Genomic DNA, 21,235 nt, shown 5'->3' on the forward strand with positions numbered 1-21,235 from the left:
TGTTTTATGAACAAGTATCGTACTGACTAACGCAAAACATGCACACAAAAACCACTTTCAGAATCATTGTGTTTTAACATAAAATTATATGAAAGATGGTCCACGGCTATGCAGTAAGTGTAGGCATTCTGCCAGACATTGTACAAATGTAGCTTCCATCGCTGTGCTCTCTACGTTTCTATAAAACGTTTGTCAGTGAACCGGAGGCTAACAATGTTGTTATTTGCCAAATAGAGATTAATTTCAGAGTGCAAGGTAATAAACAATTAAGAGAGTATTTGTCGAGAAAGAGAAGCGGATTTGCACTATGTCAACAGTGCGTCCGCGGCCGGAAGCTGCAGTGCAGAAATTAATGCGAGTGTAATTGTCCCGAGTGATCAGTTTCCAATAACTCTTTTAACGCGAATTTTTTTCTCCATTGTCTGGAGGAAAAATGGCATTTTTCTCATCACGTTTATCGGGGAAGTTTCAATAATAACTAGCCATATACATGCAAATATCGCAGCGCAAATATCATATCAACAAGAGATCCATGGGCCTTGAAGCTCACCTGGGCGTATTGCAACCCTAGGGCTCTTGCAACTTGATATAGGTAGCCTGTACATTATAGATGTAGATTAGGGGTGAGGATCTAAATCGTTTAACCAATTACAAAATGAATTGGTAGGATCTTAGGGCAATTGCTTGCAATATTACTCTTTAATATATAAATGCATGTGCATGGGCAGCAAAGGAAAACATTGTTTTGGGAGCATATACAATAATTGATGGAATTCGAGGGAGGATTGACCAAAAGAATACTTCAACATTTTCATAAAGAATTTAATTACATCGTTTTGGGGTGATAGTCTCAATCACTTTTTATGATAATTGGATACTTATTAAATAAGAGTTTTATTTGACTGCAAGGGCACTTGTACACGAGCAGCAAGACTATATTTGGTTTGGGCCGAATCTTAATTTTTTTTTCATTTTGCCAGGGACTGTACAGTGTTTAGTCTAAGTGAGTCCACCTTCTCCAAATATTTCTAAGCTGAGTGACCCAAGTGAAAACTATTGAATGGTACCGCGTGCTGAAAGAGGCATAGCTATACTTTATGTCATAAGTTTTGCTAATACCATATGTATACTTGGATGTCAACACACATGTATGTATCAAGATATAAAATTGTCTTTTATTAAAAGTACAAAGAAGATGACATATAGTCATTCAAAGCAATAATAATAGAAACAAACTGTCTTTGTTAATAATTTCATCATATCAAAATATAAAACATTATCTCTATATAATAATAAAGTGTTGAAATATCTAAACTTAACAAGTGCATAACTTCAATAATATAACTTTCTATAGAAAATAACATGCTATGTTTGTTCACACGACGTTGACAATACAAATATGATACATAAATACTGATGCTACAAACTCATAAGATATCAATTAACACTGACACATGTGATGAAGGCAACATATATCATGAGGGAATCAAAGTTTGTCCAAAATTTTATAATAAAATTCAACCACTGTTAAATGTTATGGAAATTTTAAAATATAAATTCTTTCTTTTTAATTTAGATGTAGATTATCAAATCTGGCATTAGATAAATTTGAATTCATTCATTACGAGCAAGATTTGGCTTTTCTACATTAGTTTCTTTTAAGTGCTGTCACTTGTTCTAAACTTGTTCTATTAAGTGGGAATATGAACATAGTACAGAAAAAATCTTTCCTTTCTATTTTTCTAAGCATGTCATGAGAAGTTTCCTGCAAAAGCGTTTGTAAGAAATTTGAAAAAAAATAACAAAGAATTAAATTTATCAGCACCTTTAAGATGAAATTAGTACCTAGATCATCTCTTTAACAACAAAAAATGGGGGGGGGGGGGGGAGGGGTTCATGAAAATCCAATAATTCATGTCATAAAAACTGAATTGGACATCTCTGGTTGTTAGCTACCATTTAAAATTTAAAGCATCATCATATCTAGTAAGAAAAAAAAATGATTATGCAATGTCTTTTGGTCTTTCAAGTGTGAAAAGACCATAGCTGTATCCATCATATAGAATGCAAAAGTAGTATTAATCTAGCTGAACTTGAATTTACAGAGGTATTATGCAGGTGTAAAATTAACAATCTAAAAACGAATCAAGATTAGAACAAAGAATAAGATGAACCACATAAAATAACGAATGTCAAAAAAATTTCGCATCAACAAAATTTAAATCGTACATTTTTAAATTTGTATTTTTCAAAATTGTAGGTCTTCATTAACAAAGATATAAATACTATAAGCATACATTAAAAAAATTAGATAAAATTCTTCTCATTTTTCATGTAATTTTGTTAAGTTCCTTCATTAAATTGTATGCTGTAACCATCGTTAATATTTCACACACAGGAAATTTTATGTTTTATTTATTTTAGTATATTTAACATTGGTTTCTAGTTGTTTCAATCGAGAAAAGATTTAATTGCAAAATAGAAACATCTCTATTGCTTTTCATACTTGCATAATGTATAAGGCAAGCTTCAATATAGCTGTTACAATAAATGTGAGATCAAATTAAAATCTTTTTAATTCGTAATGGTTTAGCCATCATCATTTATGACTACATTTATGACTAGCAACCAAAGGGAGATAATTTAGTATATGGCTGGGTAGGAATATAACATGATTTTATGTATTGCTATAGGGGTTGCAGTCAGTTGTATAGAAGGCAAGCTAATCAAATTTTAAAAATAACAAAAATGGTAATTTTTTCCCCATGTTATTTTCGCCCTTCTTGGGTTGTAAATGGTTTGCCCCATCTTGAATTCGTCCAGACAAAGTGTGTTTAAAGAGAGATACCCAGTAATTAAGACATTGGAATTTGGGAAGTCTAAAATTCGCCCACTGACAACCAGGGCGAAAGGGGCAAAAATAAAGCGGGGGCGAATAATTCCCTGTATGCAGTAAAACATTTCAATTGTGTTAGACCTAGGAATGCAACAACGTTCAAGGAATGTGAGAACAACAACATTTTTTCCTGAATAATTACACAAACATTTGTGGTATAAAATAACATTTCATCATGAATAACAGTATGTCTAGCATTTGAGCAGGTTAACCAATTAATTTAAAGACTTATTAGCTGCTACATATTCTTAAAGGAATGTGGTTTAACATTTTGAAACCTAAAAAAAAAAAAATAATTTACACATAAATAAACAAATAGAAATTGAAAATAAAAATTTCAACTTGAAAACCTTTGAATTCTTGACTTAAGTATCAGTACCAATCTCTCTGAACACTTTTCCCTCATTCAGATAAAAAAAAAATTGTGAAAATGCAAATGCAGAGCAATTAATTAATGCACCAAAATAGTTTTCATGGGCACTATAATGTTTGCATGGAAAATGTTGAAACATTTATATGTATGATTCATGCTCATCAACTGGGATTAAAATAGATGTATGCAAGCACATAAAAAAATTCAAAAGTAAAGTTTTTTGTAAAGCTATGACAATATGATTATAGCTATGTCAGATCAACTGACAGTCTTTAGATGGGGGAAAACATCAAATGTCCGCACTTGAAATATATCTAATATTTCTTTGTCCTGCTTCTCTGAATCTCGCTCACTGATGCATATTCTTGGTCCACCTGGAAATGTCTATAAAGGTCGTTAAAATCAGGTCGTTTGGCTGGTTCCTTGTTCCAGCATTCCAACATCTTTAAGTAACAGGTTTTGGGACAGTTATCCGGTTTTTCTAGACGTTCACCAGACTCAATGAACTGCATCACCTGTTCAAAACACAGACATCAAATTCCTAATTACCGGTAAACAGCTTTAACATCTGGCAATGTGTTCAACTTATTGCAACTCAAGTTTTTGTGTTTTTTTCTTTTCTAGTGAATATAAAGAAAATATAGTGAATCCTAGGTAAGATTTCTGCATGATTATTTACAATATATCATGATTTAATGTGAATTCCAAGGCAGCTGTTGAATTACCCTATATATACAGCTATTAAACACAATCAGTTTGCTTGTGTATTCTATTACCAATAATAGACCTTTAATTAAGTCCATATTAGATACAATGGGATGTGAGAAAGACACATGTACATGGAAATCAAACAGAAACCTGTACATGTGTTCCTTGGAGTCTATCCTAACAAACCAGTACAAGCCATTACCTCTACTCCTTTTTTGTCACCATACGGCTGCTCTCCATAGGAAAACATCTCCCACAATGTGATACCAAAACTCCACACATCTGTCTTATGGTTGAACTTCCCATAATTGACACATTCTGGTGCATACCTATAACAGAGATTACAAAAACTTGAAAAAAACTGAAATTAATGGATCAACTATCAACTAATCATTCAATTTTGTTTTCCTAAATCATGTGAATGCATTAAGTTAAAGGTAAACCGTAAAATCAAAATTAAATTAATGTGACGGTTTAATAATTTTGTCTTACAGGTAAAATGGTTATGAGAAAAATTAGTAAGCTCTATAGAACCAAGGTTCATTAGTATTAACAAGAAACAAATTAACGGTACCATTTGATTGGCCAGCGGCCTCCCTTGGAGGCTTGGTAGTAGTTCTTCTCTTCAACAAAAGCCCTGGACAACCCGAAATCACTAATCTTCACCTGTGTGTCAATCAAAGTCATGAATCAAAATAATTCCAACAGAATTTAAGAACATTTCAACCATGAGTAAATCAAAATTATCATAATCAGTCATAATTTAAAAATTAAATATTTTGTATTTTGAACTAAAATGCACTTATATCAACATCAATATTAAGAAATGTAATAGTTCCTGCACTATGCATCATATCCATTTACCAAAAATATCCTTCCTACTCCTTTTACTATCCATACATCATACAATATCTATTCATACATCAGAAAATATCCTACCTACTCATTACACTATCCATACATCATTCAATATCCTATTTACTACTTATCTATCTATTGGTCATACATGTACAATATCCTACCTACCCTTACACTATCCATATGTTATACAATATCCTACCTACCCTAACACTATCCATATGTTATACAATATCCTACCTTCCCGTATACTATCCATATGCTATACAATATCCTTCCTACTTCTTAATTACCGGTATATTATACATACATCATACTATATCCTACCTGTTGCATACTCTGGACTAGGATGTTCCTGGCTGCCAGATCCCTGTGGACTATTTTCATGGTCTCCAGGTAACACATGCCGTGGGCTACCTGTGAGGCCCACAGGTACATGGTGGGGTTGGCTTGGATTTGGTTTTTGTGCTCATACAGGTAATCCAACATAGAGCCTAAAGGAATGAATTCTTCCACCTACAGACAAACCAAAGGACAGGAACTTTGATCAAATATCTTGAGCATAATTGTGTGTGTTGCCCTTTTGAAACTAGGAAATATCAAGAATGAAATATGTAAATAATTAAAAGTTTTATCTCAAATGAACCTCCTAATAAGGATGCATATTTTACTGAGAGATGTTGTAAATTTTCCTTTTAATCAGTACTTACTGAAATCATTAACACTATTTTGTGCGAGTTGTAAGAGAGATATAGGGGTGCTCTTACCAGCATAAATGGCTTCTCACAGATCCCATACAGCTTGACAATACACTCGTGGTCCAACCTCTGCATTAGTCGGGCCTCCTCCATTATACTGGTCATCGCACCAGACATTGAGTCATCATGAAAAGTTTTCAACGCAACCTCAGTCTACAAACATAAAAAAATGACCTTTTCCTAAAATTTGTTCATTCAAGGAAGCTCAAACCGCTTTGAATTTAAACAATTGAATATTTTCTTCTAATTCAAGAGTATATTCATAGAATAACATTGCAATAAATGTATTAAAAATAACTTTTTTCAATGACAAGTATACATGTATCTATATCCTATGATACAAGCCACACAACACAAATATTACATTATCTCAATGCATTGTTGAGAATCTATCAACGATAGTCGCATATACCCAAATATAAAATGTTCCATCTTACCTGAGTGCTCCTGAACTTGGCCTTTCTTTGAGTATAGAATCCTTTTTTAACAGCTCCAAATTCTCCTTGACCTAATTCACACCCTGTAATGTTAAAAAAATATACAGTAAAACACGGTTATAGCGAACACGCTTATAATGAATTGACGCTTACAGCGAAGTGAATTTCATTCCCCAAGTCTCTATCTCATGTTGTAAACTTGACGGATATAACGAATTACGCTTATAACGAAGTTAAATTGGCCGTCCCTGGGACTTCGTTATAAGCGTGTTTTACTGTATATTATCCATCATTTGTATGATGAAAAGACATTATCAGTTTATTTATTCAGGAAATATAGAAACCAAAAAAACTGCATTAAATTTGACCCTAATAAATGATTTGACACTCCACACTATATAGACACTTAACACTAAAATGTTTTTATCCCTTAAAAAAGATAAAAGTGAGAAAGTGAAAAGTACATGTATGTAAGAATTTGCAATGAAAAAAAAAGAACAAGAAGATAGACAGAACTGAACTTAATTACATAACAATAATTATTAATAAGTCAACTGTTTTGCTAAGATTGTTTTAAATATATGAGTGGCAGTACATAAACACTGTAAAGTGTGAATAATCCTTCCTGTTTGACATTGATAGAACATTCACAGCTAGACATGAGGAAAGGTTCCTTACCAATCTTAATGTCCCTTTTGTCAATCTTTTTAAACTCGTCTAGGCTACTTTGCCTGTCTCCTAAATCCTTCTTTAAACTGGCAGATGGTTGCTTGGTTGGGGGCTAAAAAGGAGATAAAGCAAATTTCTATGTACAAATCATATATTAGCACAGCAAAACCTTTTGATATTAATTTTTATCTTACAAAACTTTTTGATATTTCATTGCAACAAAATATTATTATATTTTATAATAACTTAAATTTTATCATAACAAATATTTTAATATTTTTATTGTTATCTCTTTTTAACCTGCAATAAAAATTCCCACTTCATGGTTTCAGTACCTAATGAATAATCTTTTGACTTATCTACCAATTTTTTTTTTGTAAAGACAAGGACATTTGTTTACTCACGTGACTTGGGGGGAGAGGGGGTGGCTCATTCTTTGGGTCGCCATGGAGATTGTTTGGATGGGTAGGGAGACCAGGTCGAGACTGGGGAACTGGTGGTGCTAAAAATAAACATGTAACACAGGCATTACAAATTAGAAAACTGGCTAAATAATATGCACTGAACAGTCACAATCAAGTGGCAAATTCCATACAAAAAAAAATAAGTAAATACTTTTTGTTAATTAACATCTTAAAATCTTATGAATGAACAGCTTTTCATTTTTTCATGACTCTGGTAACTAAATAAAAAAAAACCCACATCCGAGCAGCATTTTCCATTTCATTGGTCATCATGACACAAAATAAAACCATAGAGGCTGAGTTGTGAATCGAAATAGTCAAGTTAGTTGATAATCCATGTAAAAAGAAAGAGAAGTAAGGTGGGGGGTAGATGATAATCCTTAAACTTTAGAAAAAGTTGTTCCATACCACAATTCAATCCTTGAACACAGAATCAAGAGAAAGGGAACATTTTAAAGTACGTGTATTATTGCATTTTCAATAACATGATTGATACCCCCCCTTTCCACTCCATTTTCATACATATACCTGGTGAAGACAGACGCTTTGAAGTATTATTAACATCTTGAACATTGTAATATTCTTCATCTATTTCCATTTTACGTTTATCTACAAAACAGAAAAAACAAATTTTTAAAAAATCCACTTTTAAAACATATTAACATATAGCTGGTAAGCATATTACAACAAAAAAATAATACCTGAAGTTATAGAAGCTCTAAGTTTTGTGGACAGACCATCACAATATCGACTGTAATGTTCAATCAATTGTAAAAGGTTTTCAAAGTATGGACCATCGTCTATATAATGTACTGAACAATTTAGGTAATCCTGTAATGAACAATAAAACACAGAATTTGAGACATTTGCATAAAAGAAAAGAAAACAAAAAAAATACCCTTCGACAACATTTCTAAAAAATCCTTAAATAGAAACCACACAGTAATTTTTTTTTAAATATGCATGCTTACCGTTACTTTGATTTCGAAATTAAATATGCTCTTTTTATGACAAAGTGAGATAACGTTGTAATGCTCGTTGCGGGTACTTTTCCGCACCAGGAACAGACCCTCTTCCTTTCGGTACTCCTCCAGAAGCTGAGTCGCTGCCTGTACAATATCAACAAGTTATAAATAAACATGGTCACACAATCCTATGCAACAAAAATATTCCATTGTAAACAATAATGGTTACACAAAATGTCTCAAGCGGGTCCAGTGTCTGCATAGCTCTCTCCTACCTGTGGCTTCTTGAACACATTATTTAACTATCCAACCTTTTTTAAAATCCAAAAATTGTTTTAAGAAATGTCTTTTTTAACATGAGTTATGGAAATCCAATTACAAAAAACTTTATGGGTGACCTCCTCAATATGATCAAGGAATCTCTGTTTCAAATTGATTATACCTACCGGTATTGTTTAAAGTGCATTTTTTCTTAACATTTTCAGTTACCTTCCTGTCCAAGCCTGAGTGAAACCAATACTCTTTCTTTGTTCTAACCTGTCTCTTGTCAGGAAACCCTGTAAACAGAACAAAATTACAGCTCTTTAAGACAGAACAAAAATCATGAAACAAATAACACTGGAAAACAGAACAAAAACCTGAGATATTTAGTATCACAGCATTTCATATAATCCTTTTGCACTTTCATAACAAGTTTTAATTAAAATAATATCATCTAATATGTGATCTTTTGAGAACATTTTGAAACATTGAAATAATATCATGATACTATTTGACATATATTCACTGATAACTCCAACTCAGACAAATAGAATACTGTGTTCAAAAATATTCAATGTGAAAAATAAATTTTGAAGGCTCCAATAAATTAAATTAGAACAGAACAAAAAAAATCAGAACTTGATAAAACTACTGAAAGCTACATACTTAGCAGAGGAATGCAGTCTTGGCGGTTGTACCTCGATGCTAAATCTAATGGTGTTTGGCCGTCATCTGCTCTCGGCATCATGGGAGCAAAGAACTGTAGGAGTTTCTGCAAGTGGAATGTCCTTGTTACATTAATACTGGTCTTGTATAGGGACAGCACATAGTATTATATTCATATAATGTATCTTTTTAACAATTTGTCACACTCTTTCCATGACGTATAAGAAAGCAAAGCTTCCAAGCAAGAACTATCATTCTGTAGATTATAAACTTTAACAATATACTTGTAATTGGTTGCTGGTAAAATTGTTCATAAAAAATTTATGACTCATCAATTATGGGAATATTAAATTGTATATCAGGTAATTCTATTAAGCTGCAAATACGCTTTTTTGTGAAAATATCCCCACCCTTTGGAAAAAAATCAATTGTTTGAAATCTGAACATATGCCAAAATTCAAACCACTTTTTTCTAACATTAATTAGCAATTACTTCCTGACATTACATCAAAATAACCAACATGATATTGTATTATCAAGAACTTTCATGTTAAACCTTATTTTCTAAGGCTACATTTTATGCATAGTTTGGAAGATCAACTGAAATATGTTGTTTACAAGTTTATTGTGAAAGACTAAAGTGCGTGTCATAGCTACCTTAATACAATCAGCATTGCCTTTCATGGCTGCCTCGTGGAGGGCCACCCAGCCAGTTTTTGGAGATCGAATTTGAGGATCAGCTTTTCCGTGTTTGATCAGCAACGTCACAACATCTGCATAATTCGCTGAGCAAGCCCTCTGTTAAAACAATTCTCTGGTTCATTTAAATCAATTTAATTAAAAGAAAACTCATTCACACAATTTTTCTCTACAGAAGAAGAATGATCTAAGCTAGAATGATCTGCACGTCTAAGAGAATCTAAGGGTCTGGAGGCCGTCTGACAAAAGCTCTACCACTTAAAGCAGGAACGTATATACTAAGGGGATAGGCAACTCTCACAAGTCTTGCCGAAAACACATGGTATGTGACTTCGTAGGTCATTTTTAACTTGACATATCTATGTTGTACTTGATATATCGTTATAAAACCTTTTAAAAACTATCTTGAAATTATTCTAGAATTGTTATTCGTAATTTATAACCCTGATCTGACCATAATTACTACGGAATTCTCAAAACCCCGAGACCCTTTTTTGCCCCATTTCCGAGAGTACATGAAAATCGATGTTTATTTTCTTTTTATCTAAATTAGTTAACAACATATGAATAAAAATGTATGAAAAAGCTATTTCTTTTAACAAGAGAAAATAAATAATGTAATTAAAAAATAAAACATTTTACTAAGATTAAACAGGGTTTTAAAAACTTGTCAAGGCTCGCGTGATAGTTTGGGAAGTAAACATGGCGAATGTAGAAGTTGCCTATCCCGTTAGTATGTATGTCCCTGCTTACAGGTACAACTGAATTAGTATAAAATACTAGTTTTTCATGACATGATTATTAATTTTTAACAAAATGCCTGTATATTGATAGAGTATAATAATTGAGATAATAAATTGTTTCATCAAAAGTTTGTGTGTTATAACTCCATGTTATTATAAAGACTATTCACTAATTAACTTTTTTTTTGGCAAAATACTGTCTTCAATGTGATTGTATTATACTTGGACAAACAATTTTGATAAATCTAACATGTAACTTCATTCACATATATTTCCTGATGTACACCTTGATCAACAGAAGGCCCCGTCATGTGACCTATCCTCCATTGTTGTCAGTAATTACTATATATGTACATGTTATTGACATGATTTAACTTCCTTATCCTTAGTCATAATTTACATGTAATGTGGCGCTATAAAACCCTGCCATTGTGTGGTGATTTATTACACGTAATAGTGTTCAAGCTTTCTTCTTTGTTGTAAATTGAAGCTGTGCAATAAAAACTTTCTCTGTCCTTGGCCATTGCAATGTTAATACATGTAGCAGTCTCAACTATGTCTTTGTCAGTAATATCCCTTCCTTATAAATGGTCATTACAAATAACTGCAAAATTAGAATATTACTCAACTCTGCTTTGACCCTTGTGGTATCAACTAAAAATTCAACACTGAATTAAAAGTGGACTATCTTTCCTTTCAACAACATTGCATTCTATATAAGTAAACAAGTTCATTCAAAATTCAGAACTTTGGCGTAATATAGCTAACATCCACATGTACATGTTTCATGGTCTGTACCATATATAATGAAGCAGACCTTACACCACATATGGACTGTCCATATTTCAATGTTACAAGTAATCGAAAATCTCTTTGATTACCAATTACTGTCGATTTCTTGAAAAAGAGTAATCATTACAATCAATTACGATTACTCGATTACAATTACCCCCATGCCTGAGTTAAATGTAACTTGTTTCCTTGCTTGTTTAATAAACAATTACATGTGTTACATTATTTACATGTAATATATTTTGGTTCATCTAGCTCTCACTTACATGTAATGGAGTGAAGCCAGCTCTATCTTTGGCGTGAACATCTGCTCCCTTGTCAATTAACAATCTAGCAATAACTGCTTTCCCATACTTTGAGGCATCATGCAGAGCTGTAGTTCCTGAGAGTTTGGAAATAAAATTGTATTCCATAAATCTTTTGGTACATTCCTCTTTGTTAAGTTCACTCAGAATTAAATTATCTCTACAAATTCACTTCACAATCATATCTCATACACTGATGACTATCTATATATACAGTACCAATCTGTTTATCTCCAGAGAGACAGCTTTAATTAAGTAGCTCAAAGTCTGGGAAAAAATTTTGGAATATGGTGTGCTATCACAAACTCAAACTTACATAAACTTTAATTGCATACATTACAAAGAATTCATCTCAAAGATATGAAAAGATATCCATGTTTTATTATCTGAACATAGTCTACTTGCTAAAAGTTTCTAATAAATATGCATTTATTGAACATGATAGAAGCTTACCTAATTCATTTTTGGCATTTACAGGAGGACAAAGTCTATGTTGTAATATACTGGCCACTGTATCTTCATTTCCTAAAAAAGGCAAATACAATACAAACAAATAAACGTATCTAAAGTCTTCAAATTAAAATCAAAGATTTAATAAGACTTTTTCACTGATAATTCCCTGACCTACAAACCAAATGTATTATTACTAATTTGAGTTTTGCCAAAATAAATCCTCATTGCCCAGTGCTTAGATGAAAAAAACAAGCAGTACTTGAAATTCAGCAATTCTACACAGACAATATTTTAAAAAGGCTGGAAAAGGATAAGTTAACATAGTTAAAGATTCTAAAGTTCTAAATTGAGGGCATTTAGAATACCAGTAGATTGAAAATCAAACTTCACCATGTTAAGCTGTACAAAAGTTATAAACAAATATGATGTCAGAGAGTGCAACTTCTTTTATTTCATATCATCTAAAGAAACATCTCTGAGAAGAAATGTAGCAGGAAGTAATTCCCCATTATTTGATATTTAGCACTGACTATGAATCCCACTCCTATCACAGCGTTAATCAATTATTATCTACTAAGTATTTCATGTGGTTTTATTTTCCTTAATGGACAAAATATTGCAACAGACAAAACTAGATGTGAATTTCATTCAGGTTGATATGTTGATAAAAATCTTTGATAAACCTGTCTAATGATGTGATAATGTTATACTTAATGGAAAATCCAGCTTTGAACTTTGTCCTTGATATACACACACCATTCCATTTATAAACAGCACAAGCGGCTAAATCTAGAAACTTAGGGACCAAACACGAGTCCGGTTAAAAGTCAGGTTAAATTTTTTTTTTATAGAAAATGCATGTTTACGCTCATATGCAACTCTGATCTCAGCCTTCATTTTGGAGGCAGAAAATAAGGTAATACAACTGACAGCTTTGTAAACATTAAAACACATAAATCTGGGGGAAAAAAATAATGCATTGCACCGAATTAAGTTCATGCTTATAATGTGTCAAGGTTTTACAATACACACTCCTAAATGTGATTGTATTATTTCCTGTCAGAGAGTACAAATTGTATGTGCTTGCTTCCATACTTGAGTTGCAGACAAATATATCTCTTCTATTATTGGATTTTTAGCTGTAATATTGTGGTTCGATTGATAATTGAGGGCGTAAATTTTCATGGAATTAGTGAAAATCATACTTTCAAGGATACAAATTTGTGGCCAGTGATCCTGACAATACAATATGGAAATAAATATTGAACTTTAATAAAGATCTAATATCGTGGATCCTCTCTAAAACAAATCCCACTGAATTTGATATTCAAACTAATAAGCCCTATTGATGAAATAACAGTAACCATATTGAGTTTATTTATCGGTTCAACTGAAAACAAAATCCCCTAAAATTAGTATTCAACAAATATTGATGAAACCACAGTAACCCATGCAGTCGGTTTATGGGTCAGCTACCTTCCATGACGGCCCGGTGCAGTAAGTTAGTGGGACCGTTCAGCCTCGCCCGGTCAGGGGGAGGGGAACCTTTACAATGCCGGGTCAGCTTTGTGATCAGACCATTTGCTCCATTCTCGTAAAAGGCGACAAGTTTTTCCAACCCTGCAAGACAAACAGATAAAACTGGTAATATTACATAGAGATTTGACAGAAATAATTATCAGTTTGATTCAAATGTGTGCTGTATAGCTTTTTAACTTTGATATACAATGAATGCATTTATCAACACCATTACTTTATATTTTTCAATTCTGCCACTTTCTTTTATCAGGCTTTTACCATGAATTTTAAATTGAATCACTTAAAGTTTATTGGAGCCAATCATGAGGTCAATATATCTTGTACATTATCTTTTCATAGATAACATAATTGAAGTATAAACACTGGGTCAAGTAATAATACAGAATGAAATATTTCATACATGAGCAAGGAGTGCCTAAAATCCAACCACAAACCTACCTTGTGTAGTTGGGCCTTCATCCAACTTGTAATGCCCATCAAACACTTCTTTGATTTGAAAATGGAACACTTTGGCATCATGGGTAACAGAAACAACAAAATCTTTGTCGGAGCTGGTGCTGTCGCGAATCAGATAGAGGCCATTGCTGTCTGCTCCTGTTCCTTGCAAACTCGCTAAACCTGTAAAATCAAACAATCATATCATGAATGATGGACATATAACTTCAGTTTCTAGTATTTCTACACATTTCCCTGCAGACTCACTAAAGCTGTAAAATTGGACAATTACTCTAAGAATGAAGGACATTTACATAAGTAATGGCAGCTAGAATTCGTATATAGTTATCTGCAGACCCACTAGCCCTGTAAAATCATAAATTGCATCATGAATGAGCGTTTAACCTAACTTTATAGTAATCCTAAACAAGATGAGCTTTTATTTAAAAAAAATAAAAAAAATGGCATCTAGAGAAATTATTCACACTTACTAAATGATGAGGGTCTCTCTTTTTCAAAAGATGACCCTTATCGTGTAACAAGTCTCCATTCTTATTTTTTTTCTTCTTCTAATTTTGTGCATACAAATTTTGGAAAAGGCTTGGCCAATTCCAATGAAATTTAAGATTTTTAATATATGTAAATTGATCTCACATGTTTACTGATCAAAGGATGCACAGAATGAATTTCTTAACACACTATGTGACCATTCCATTTACCCCAACAGCCCTAAAAGGAGTTGAATGGCTGATCCCTCAACATACCACTTCTAAATATCTCAAAAACAGCAAGAAATTTTAAAATTCATTGGTGAACAAAAAGGGTTTAAAATCAACAAAACTCTTGTTTGATATCAAGAAATGGGGACTGGCTCTTTATCTGAGCCCCCCTCCCCTCCTTCCTTCATTTAACCATATCTTATTGTCGAACATATCAGTCAAGTTCTATTATCTCATCGTTTTCAAATTTGGAAGGAAGACCTCCTCATGGAAATCTTGACTAGTTTCTAAAAAAAAATATTGCTGTAATTTGTGTGGAATAAAAATTATTATATAATTACAAATAAACAATTTTTAATTTCATTCTATTGTTAAAAAAAAAATTAAAACGACATTTTCAAGCAAGACCATCCAAATAAATTTCCTAAAAGTGTTTTGAAGAAAAAATATCCTCATATTACCTGATATTTAAAAACTAATAAATGTACAAACACTGAATTTATGGTATTCGATATAAAGTAAGACTTTCATGGCTTCAAAACTTCAGAAATTAATCTGTAGATTAGATATACTTTTTACTTGTATTGGAAAATAAACAACCTGTCCAATGTTGAGGAAATTTTTATGAATTTACAAACATTAAAGTACACATATATACGTTAACAATCGCATTGCGTTGAGATGATCGTGACTTCCTGTTACTAAAAACAGAAGAAAGTCCCTGTAATCAACAATGCAGAAGTGTTTAATTTAGATATGCTTCTTTTATGGGAATAAACTGGGTCAATTGAAATACAGGGATGTTTTTATGTATTTATCATAAATTAACAGAGAGAGAGAGAGAGAGAAAGAGAGACCAAAAATGAACTTCCATGCAGTTTTGAGTAGCCATAAAAATGAAAGTTATGTACATGTACTAATTACAATAAAGGGTAACTGATACATGAATTTATTTCAGAAATCAAAATATGCTGCGATGCAAAATTGACCTTCACCATACCTAACAACTTCTTTTAATAAAAATAAGCCCTTAAATATTTATCTGTTGGTATACACCTGAACATGAAAACATTTCATTGTGCAGAATTAAATACCCGGTAGCTATCCTGAGGCGGTCATATTCTATCACAACGGTGAACCCTTGGCTTTCCATCAGATTCAGCCATTGATAGAGCAAAGAATAAATCTATAAATGGAGAACACTCTGAGTAGGAACTACGAGGGGATTTTTATTTAACATCTGGGTTAAACTGTAGAAAAAAAACCATATGAACTGGAAAACCAAATAAATCTGAACAACATCACGCATGCAAATGGTTTCAGGAAGAAAAACAGATTGAGAGAGAGAGAGAGAGAGAGAGAGAGAGAGAGAGAGAGAGAGAGAGAGAGAGAGAGAAGTTTTCTCCGAATATGTACATTTACATGGATGTTTCAGATTGATCATTCCAGACTTGTTTACACAACTACAAGAGCCTGTAATGGTTATTCAGGTTCTAATTAAGTGTGTTATAAATGACCATCTTTGTCTCGAAGCCTTATCCAATCATATAAGTAGTCTGTTACAGGGCACAAGTTCTCTCAACTTATTGGAACATCAAGTACACTTTGAAAAAAAACACATCATTCATGATAGGTCTCATTAATAATATTGGAGTTCCTGTCCTGTGTTCAAGTGTATTTCAGCCCCTCAAGTATCAAATAGACTCAATCTGCTTCACAGGCTAAATAAAGTCTATATTTGGACATATAAAAAATGTATATTTTTCAAGGGGTCAACAAAATAGTTTTAAAACGCAATAAATAATTTTTTCTAGATTCTAAACTCCCTTCAATGTTGAACTTCAGCATAAAAATTTCTGTGATTGGTTATTAACAGGGTTTTCCAACGGAAAGATCTGGTTATTAAAATGGCGAGCGGGTAGGTGGGCAGGTGGCTGCCAAAAGGGTACCCTCATTGTACGGATAACTCCTCCTACGGTTTTCAAGATAGGATGTTGTTCTTTTGCAGATCAATTGTAAATATATCAGAGGTGTGCATATTGCAAGGATTTTGATTTCTGATAATTTTTTTAAAAAATACCAGCTTTTGAACTTAGTCATTTTTGGCAAAATATTGCATATAGGGTACCCTCATTGTACGGATAACTCCTCCTACAGTTTTCAAGATAGGAAGTTGTTCTTTAGCAGATCAGATTTTACATATATCAGAGGTGTGCATATTGCTAGGATTTTGATTTCTGATAATTATTGGGAAAAAAATACCAGCTTTTTAACTTGGTCATTTTTTGGCAAAATATTGCAAATAGGGTATTCCATTTCACTGGATACGGTAGGTAGTGTTTATCAATTCAGGGTTGACATGGATTATGGATACAGTTCACATAAAAAAAAACTGGTTTGCTGTCACATTGACAGCTTTTCACTTGTTTAATTCTTTGCATCAATCTGATGATATGACCTTGCTATGATATTCTGAAGCCAGAATCGAACACTTCTTGAACCCCATACAGTTATAGCAACCTGCCGTTATCTGGTTAATGGACATGTTCTTCATTTTTGTTCGTATTAGTTATGTGTTTCTCCAATCTCAATGATTTTTTGCTGTTGAAATTTAATGTTGCTCTATTTATAAAGTGCTTGTACGGTACTACCAGTTCATCTACATTATTTTTACACATTACAGTACTGCACCTCCTACGCAACTACGCCCAGACACAGTTATGCACTGACTGTACAGAGAATTACATCAAACTCTATTTTTGAATTACCAGTAATTTATCTGCTAACAAAAGGACAAATTGAATAATAATATAATGGAAAGTAAATAAACCAGGACATTAATATACAGATTCCAACAGATGAAAATTATAAAAAAAAAAAATCCCCTGAACAATATATATACCTGTATTGGAAACATCTAATAATATCAACTAAGCTCTTGTTTTATCAACCATACAATGCAAAATAACTGATTTTTAAAATTTATTTTATTTATACATACATAATTAAGTTTTTAAATCTCAGAGCTGAGGGAATTGACAACAGTAGACAAAGTACAATTGTAGTAATGTACCGATACTATTAAACAGGTATAGCCATAAAATTCAAAGGACCCTTACTCTCATAGAACCATTTTAACAAGACCTTGGACTTTCAGTGGGATGTAACAATCTATATTTTGCATCAAAACAAATTAAAATGACATTGGTTTCAAGCGAATTATATACAAATTGCGCTCAAAAGCCAGACAAATCCTGCTGATTTTAACGAGCCATAGCTGAGTGGCCTACAATGAAATAGACAGGCCTACCTAACATTGCCGTTTGACTCAACTACCCTACCCAAAGTCCAAGCCCTTGTTAAAATGGTTTTAACCGTTTCCTCAATGTCTGTCCATGGTCTCCAATTTTAGAAACAGATTACAGATTAGATCAATGATAGAGGAATCAGATGTCTTATGTTCCAAGTTGATATCCATACAAGTGGTACAACCCTATGTAAACATTGGTAAAATTTTACTTCTATCAATTTGCTATCAGAAAAATAAATGTTACAATTAACAAAGTATTGACTCTTAATTTTGACAATATTTATCACCAACTGACAGTTAAAATTGATAGAAATCAGTAATTAAGTACTACTGTAATTAATCATAAGTGAGAGTTATTTCCCATAATATATTGATATTGTACCTTAAAAGTAATATATAATCACAGTTTTATAGAGATAAATGTTACATGCTTTTAGCCATATCTTAAATTTATCTATGATTTTATCACTTATACACATATACTTTACAATATGCTGAAATGATAAACATGCATCAAATCTGCAGTCTCAACTGGTTAAACTTTTCAACAATATTGGGGGGGGGGGGGGGGGGGCTGGGGTACTGAGTTATGGATTAAAAATACACAATTAAATTTAATTAAACAAGTTTTGAACTTGGGAGCTGGGGATCAGTGGTCTGATGTTTTATCCTCTGACCTACATTGTACAAAGTTACACAATATTACTTATTAGGTTTGTTACTGACTGTTTAAAGAAATTTGTGGGGTCGGTAAAGTCCATAGAAGGCGAGGCGGAGCCGAGCCTTCTATGGACTTTACCGACCCCACAATTTTCTTTAAACAGTCAGTAACAAACCTAATAAGTGTTTTGTTTTGTCGAGGACCTAAAGTTTGATAAGTAAACAAACGTTTGTGTAGAAAATCAGTTCAAATAACGTTACGTCCGCCATGTTGCGCTATAAATTTTGACGCTTGCCTTTTAAAGAAATTTGTAAGGCAGCCACGTGACGCGTTTCATCCAATCACGTCGCGACATTCTAGTCCGAGGCAAAACAAACAAGTTTGTTGATACAGATAATGTTAGGTCAAGACAAGATGTCTAAATCTTTAGGATATGATATGATAAACTGTTACAAAAAAATGTAAATCAAGGGGTGCAGAGAAATTGCAATTCTTTGTTAAAAATGAGCTCTCATAAGGACAAAATATATGAATGATGCATTTTAGAACAGTGGCAATTTGGGGAAAAAAGTAGAATGGATTTCTCATAAAAAGTATAAGGTGTCAAGGGAGTTCAGGAATATTTAAAATATTAACATTTGATATTGTTACACTGTGTTCAAATCACTGAGCGGTGCATACAAAAAAAAGATGATTTCTTTTACACTTTGTCTTTGCAAACCAAAATTATAATCACTGGCTTATCCTTACTTAGTCATTTCAATCCATAACCTATTGAAAGTTATTATGGCAATATGATTATACTCATGCAGTTGTCTTATTGAAAAGGTTCCTGATTAATTCATTAACATTTTAAGAAGTTGATTGCCTTTTGATGCAGCTAAACTTAGGGCCATCCAATAACATGTACAATTCTTCTTTAATGCCCAAGTGATACTTAAATTTCACATAGCAATGATTGTTGCCAAATACAATAAACTTGGTTTACATTTGCCATGGGCCCTGAGCAATTGATTTGTTTACAGTTTTTCAGCTGAATTGTTGGGCATCAGGAGAAATATCAGGCTACAGCAGATATGTTTACATTATGTACAAATGATGTGCCATTACCTGTATGGGATGTCTTAAAGAAATATGTACACGGCTGTTTGGAAAATGAATGCTTTGCAGTTATACTCCCATTTTCACATGTCTCTAATGAAAATTGTTAAAATGCTGAGAATGCAGTAACTTAAAGTGTACAATTTCTTCTATATACATATAATATATAAGTGTACAATTTATGAATGTTCTGTATGGGTTTCAAAACTGGTGTAGTGGTATCTTCAAATTTAAAACTATATACAAAGTATGTTAACAAAGTTTTAACAACCATAAACAAAATTGTAGATGCCATGGAGGCAGTGAATGAAAATATTAAAGCAAACATCTATCACAGAGCAAGGAGATTGCAGCAAGAACCTGATAACTGACCTAGCAGCCTGCTGACTCTTTGTGAGTATTGTAGGTCAATCTACTATTTTTTTTTTTTTTTATAAATTCTGCTTAATAGTATCAAAACTGAAAGTCAAAAGAGAAGGATATATAAAGGTTTGGTTGGATGGATACTGCTGGAATATGTATCTTGTCAACAATTAGTAACTTTACAGCATACACATTTTACATATACGAAACAAAAAAAGAAGATTTAAGATCTTACATCCAGGAACACAGCATATGCTGAAGTGCACTTCGTATCTTTAACAAATGTTATGATATTAAAGTAATCTCAATTGCTTTGCTTATGCCAGTTTAGCAATTTTATCTCCTGCATGTGTTTCAGGTATAATACTTTGTCACTCAATCAAATTCTTAACAGCCTGCAGTATTTCTGAGTTTCAAGCGGGTTAAAAGACAAAGTCATTAAAATCACATTATACTTGTGAAAACTAAATAGTGACACCATCTATCCCATGTATAATGTACAACTTAGACCAGATCATTAATAAATTTAATTTATTCAATTATTCAATTTGATTTGAAGTTACGGTAGAGTGCTTTGATTTAATGCCAAAGTCCTTTTTCTGGATGAAGATGAACATATATATAACAAGCATGCAAAAGGAAATAACATCCTTCTCCCCCCCCCCCCCCCCCGAAAACTTTAATATACATATGCACATTGTGATTGTAGCAAAATCAATGAGTAACATGTTTATTTACCCTCTTTGAGAATACTCTCTGCAGCTTCTCTTGGTATTTTTCCATGATACCATGCAATTGGGTCGTCTTTTATTGCATTTGATCTTTTATCTTCCTCAAGAAGTTGATCCAAGCTCTGAACTTTAAGGCTTTCGGTGACATTCAGGAATTCACTCACCGGGTCGTTAGCGTAGACAGAATCATATCGTTCCTCGTCAAACGAATCATCCATCGTGCATTAGATGCTCTCATTAAAATGGCACAGAACCAAGCTGATTTTCAATTTTCGTTTCCACTTCCTGGTTCCATGCCGTTTTGTTGTATCACGTGATTTAAATAGGCT

General features: G+C 32.7%; 1 protein-coding gene across 1 annotated transcript; it reads right to left on the bottom strand.

The window, feature by feature from the left end:
* Positions 1-1,149: 1,149 nt before the first annotated feature.
* Positions 1,150-21,235, bottom strand: LOC105342308 (tyrosine-protein kinase HTK16). Its single transcript, XM_011449217.4, has 19 exons — positions 20,914-21,235; positions 14,025-14,204; positions 13,524-13,667; positions 12,048-12,119; positions 11,556-11,671; positions 9,713-9,853; positions 9,056-9,161; positions 8,618-8,685; positions 8,135-8,272; positions 7,865-7,994; positions 7,692-7,772; positions 7,104-7,201; positions 6,709-6,811; positions 6,031-6,113; positions 5,603-5,746; positions 5,163-5,351; positions 4,552-4,643; positions 4,180-4,306; positions 1,150-3,784 (listed from the first exon to the last, which is right to left on the bottom strand). Exons 1-19 carry the CDS (start codon positions 21,122-21,124, stop codon positions 3,584-3,586), a joined length of 2,424 nt encoding a protein of 807 aa, XP_011447519.3. The 5' UTR covers positions 21,125-21,235; the 3' UTR covers positions 1,150-3,583.

The sequence above is a fragment of the Magallana gigas genome, chromosome 8 (genome assembly GCF_963853765.1).
Source record: "Magallana gigas chromosome 8, xbMagGiga1.1, whole genome shotgun sequence".
Lineage (NCBI taxonomy): Eukaryota > Metazoa > Mollusca > Bivalvia > Ostreida > Ostreidae > Magallana > Magallana gigas.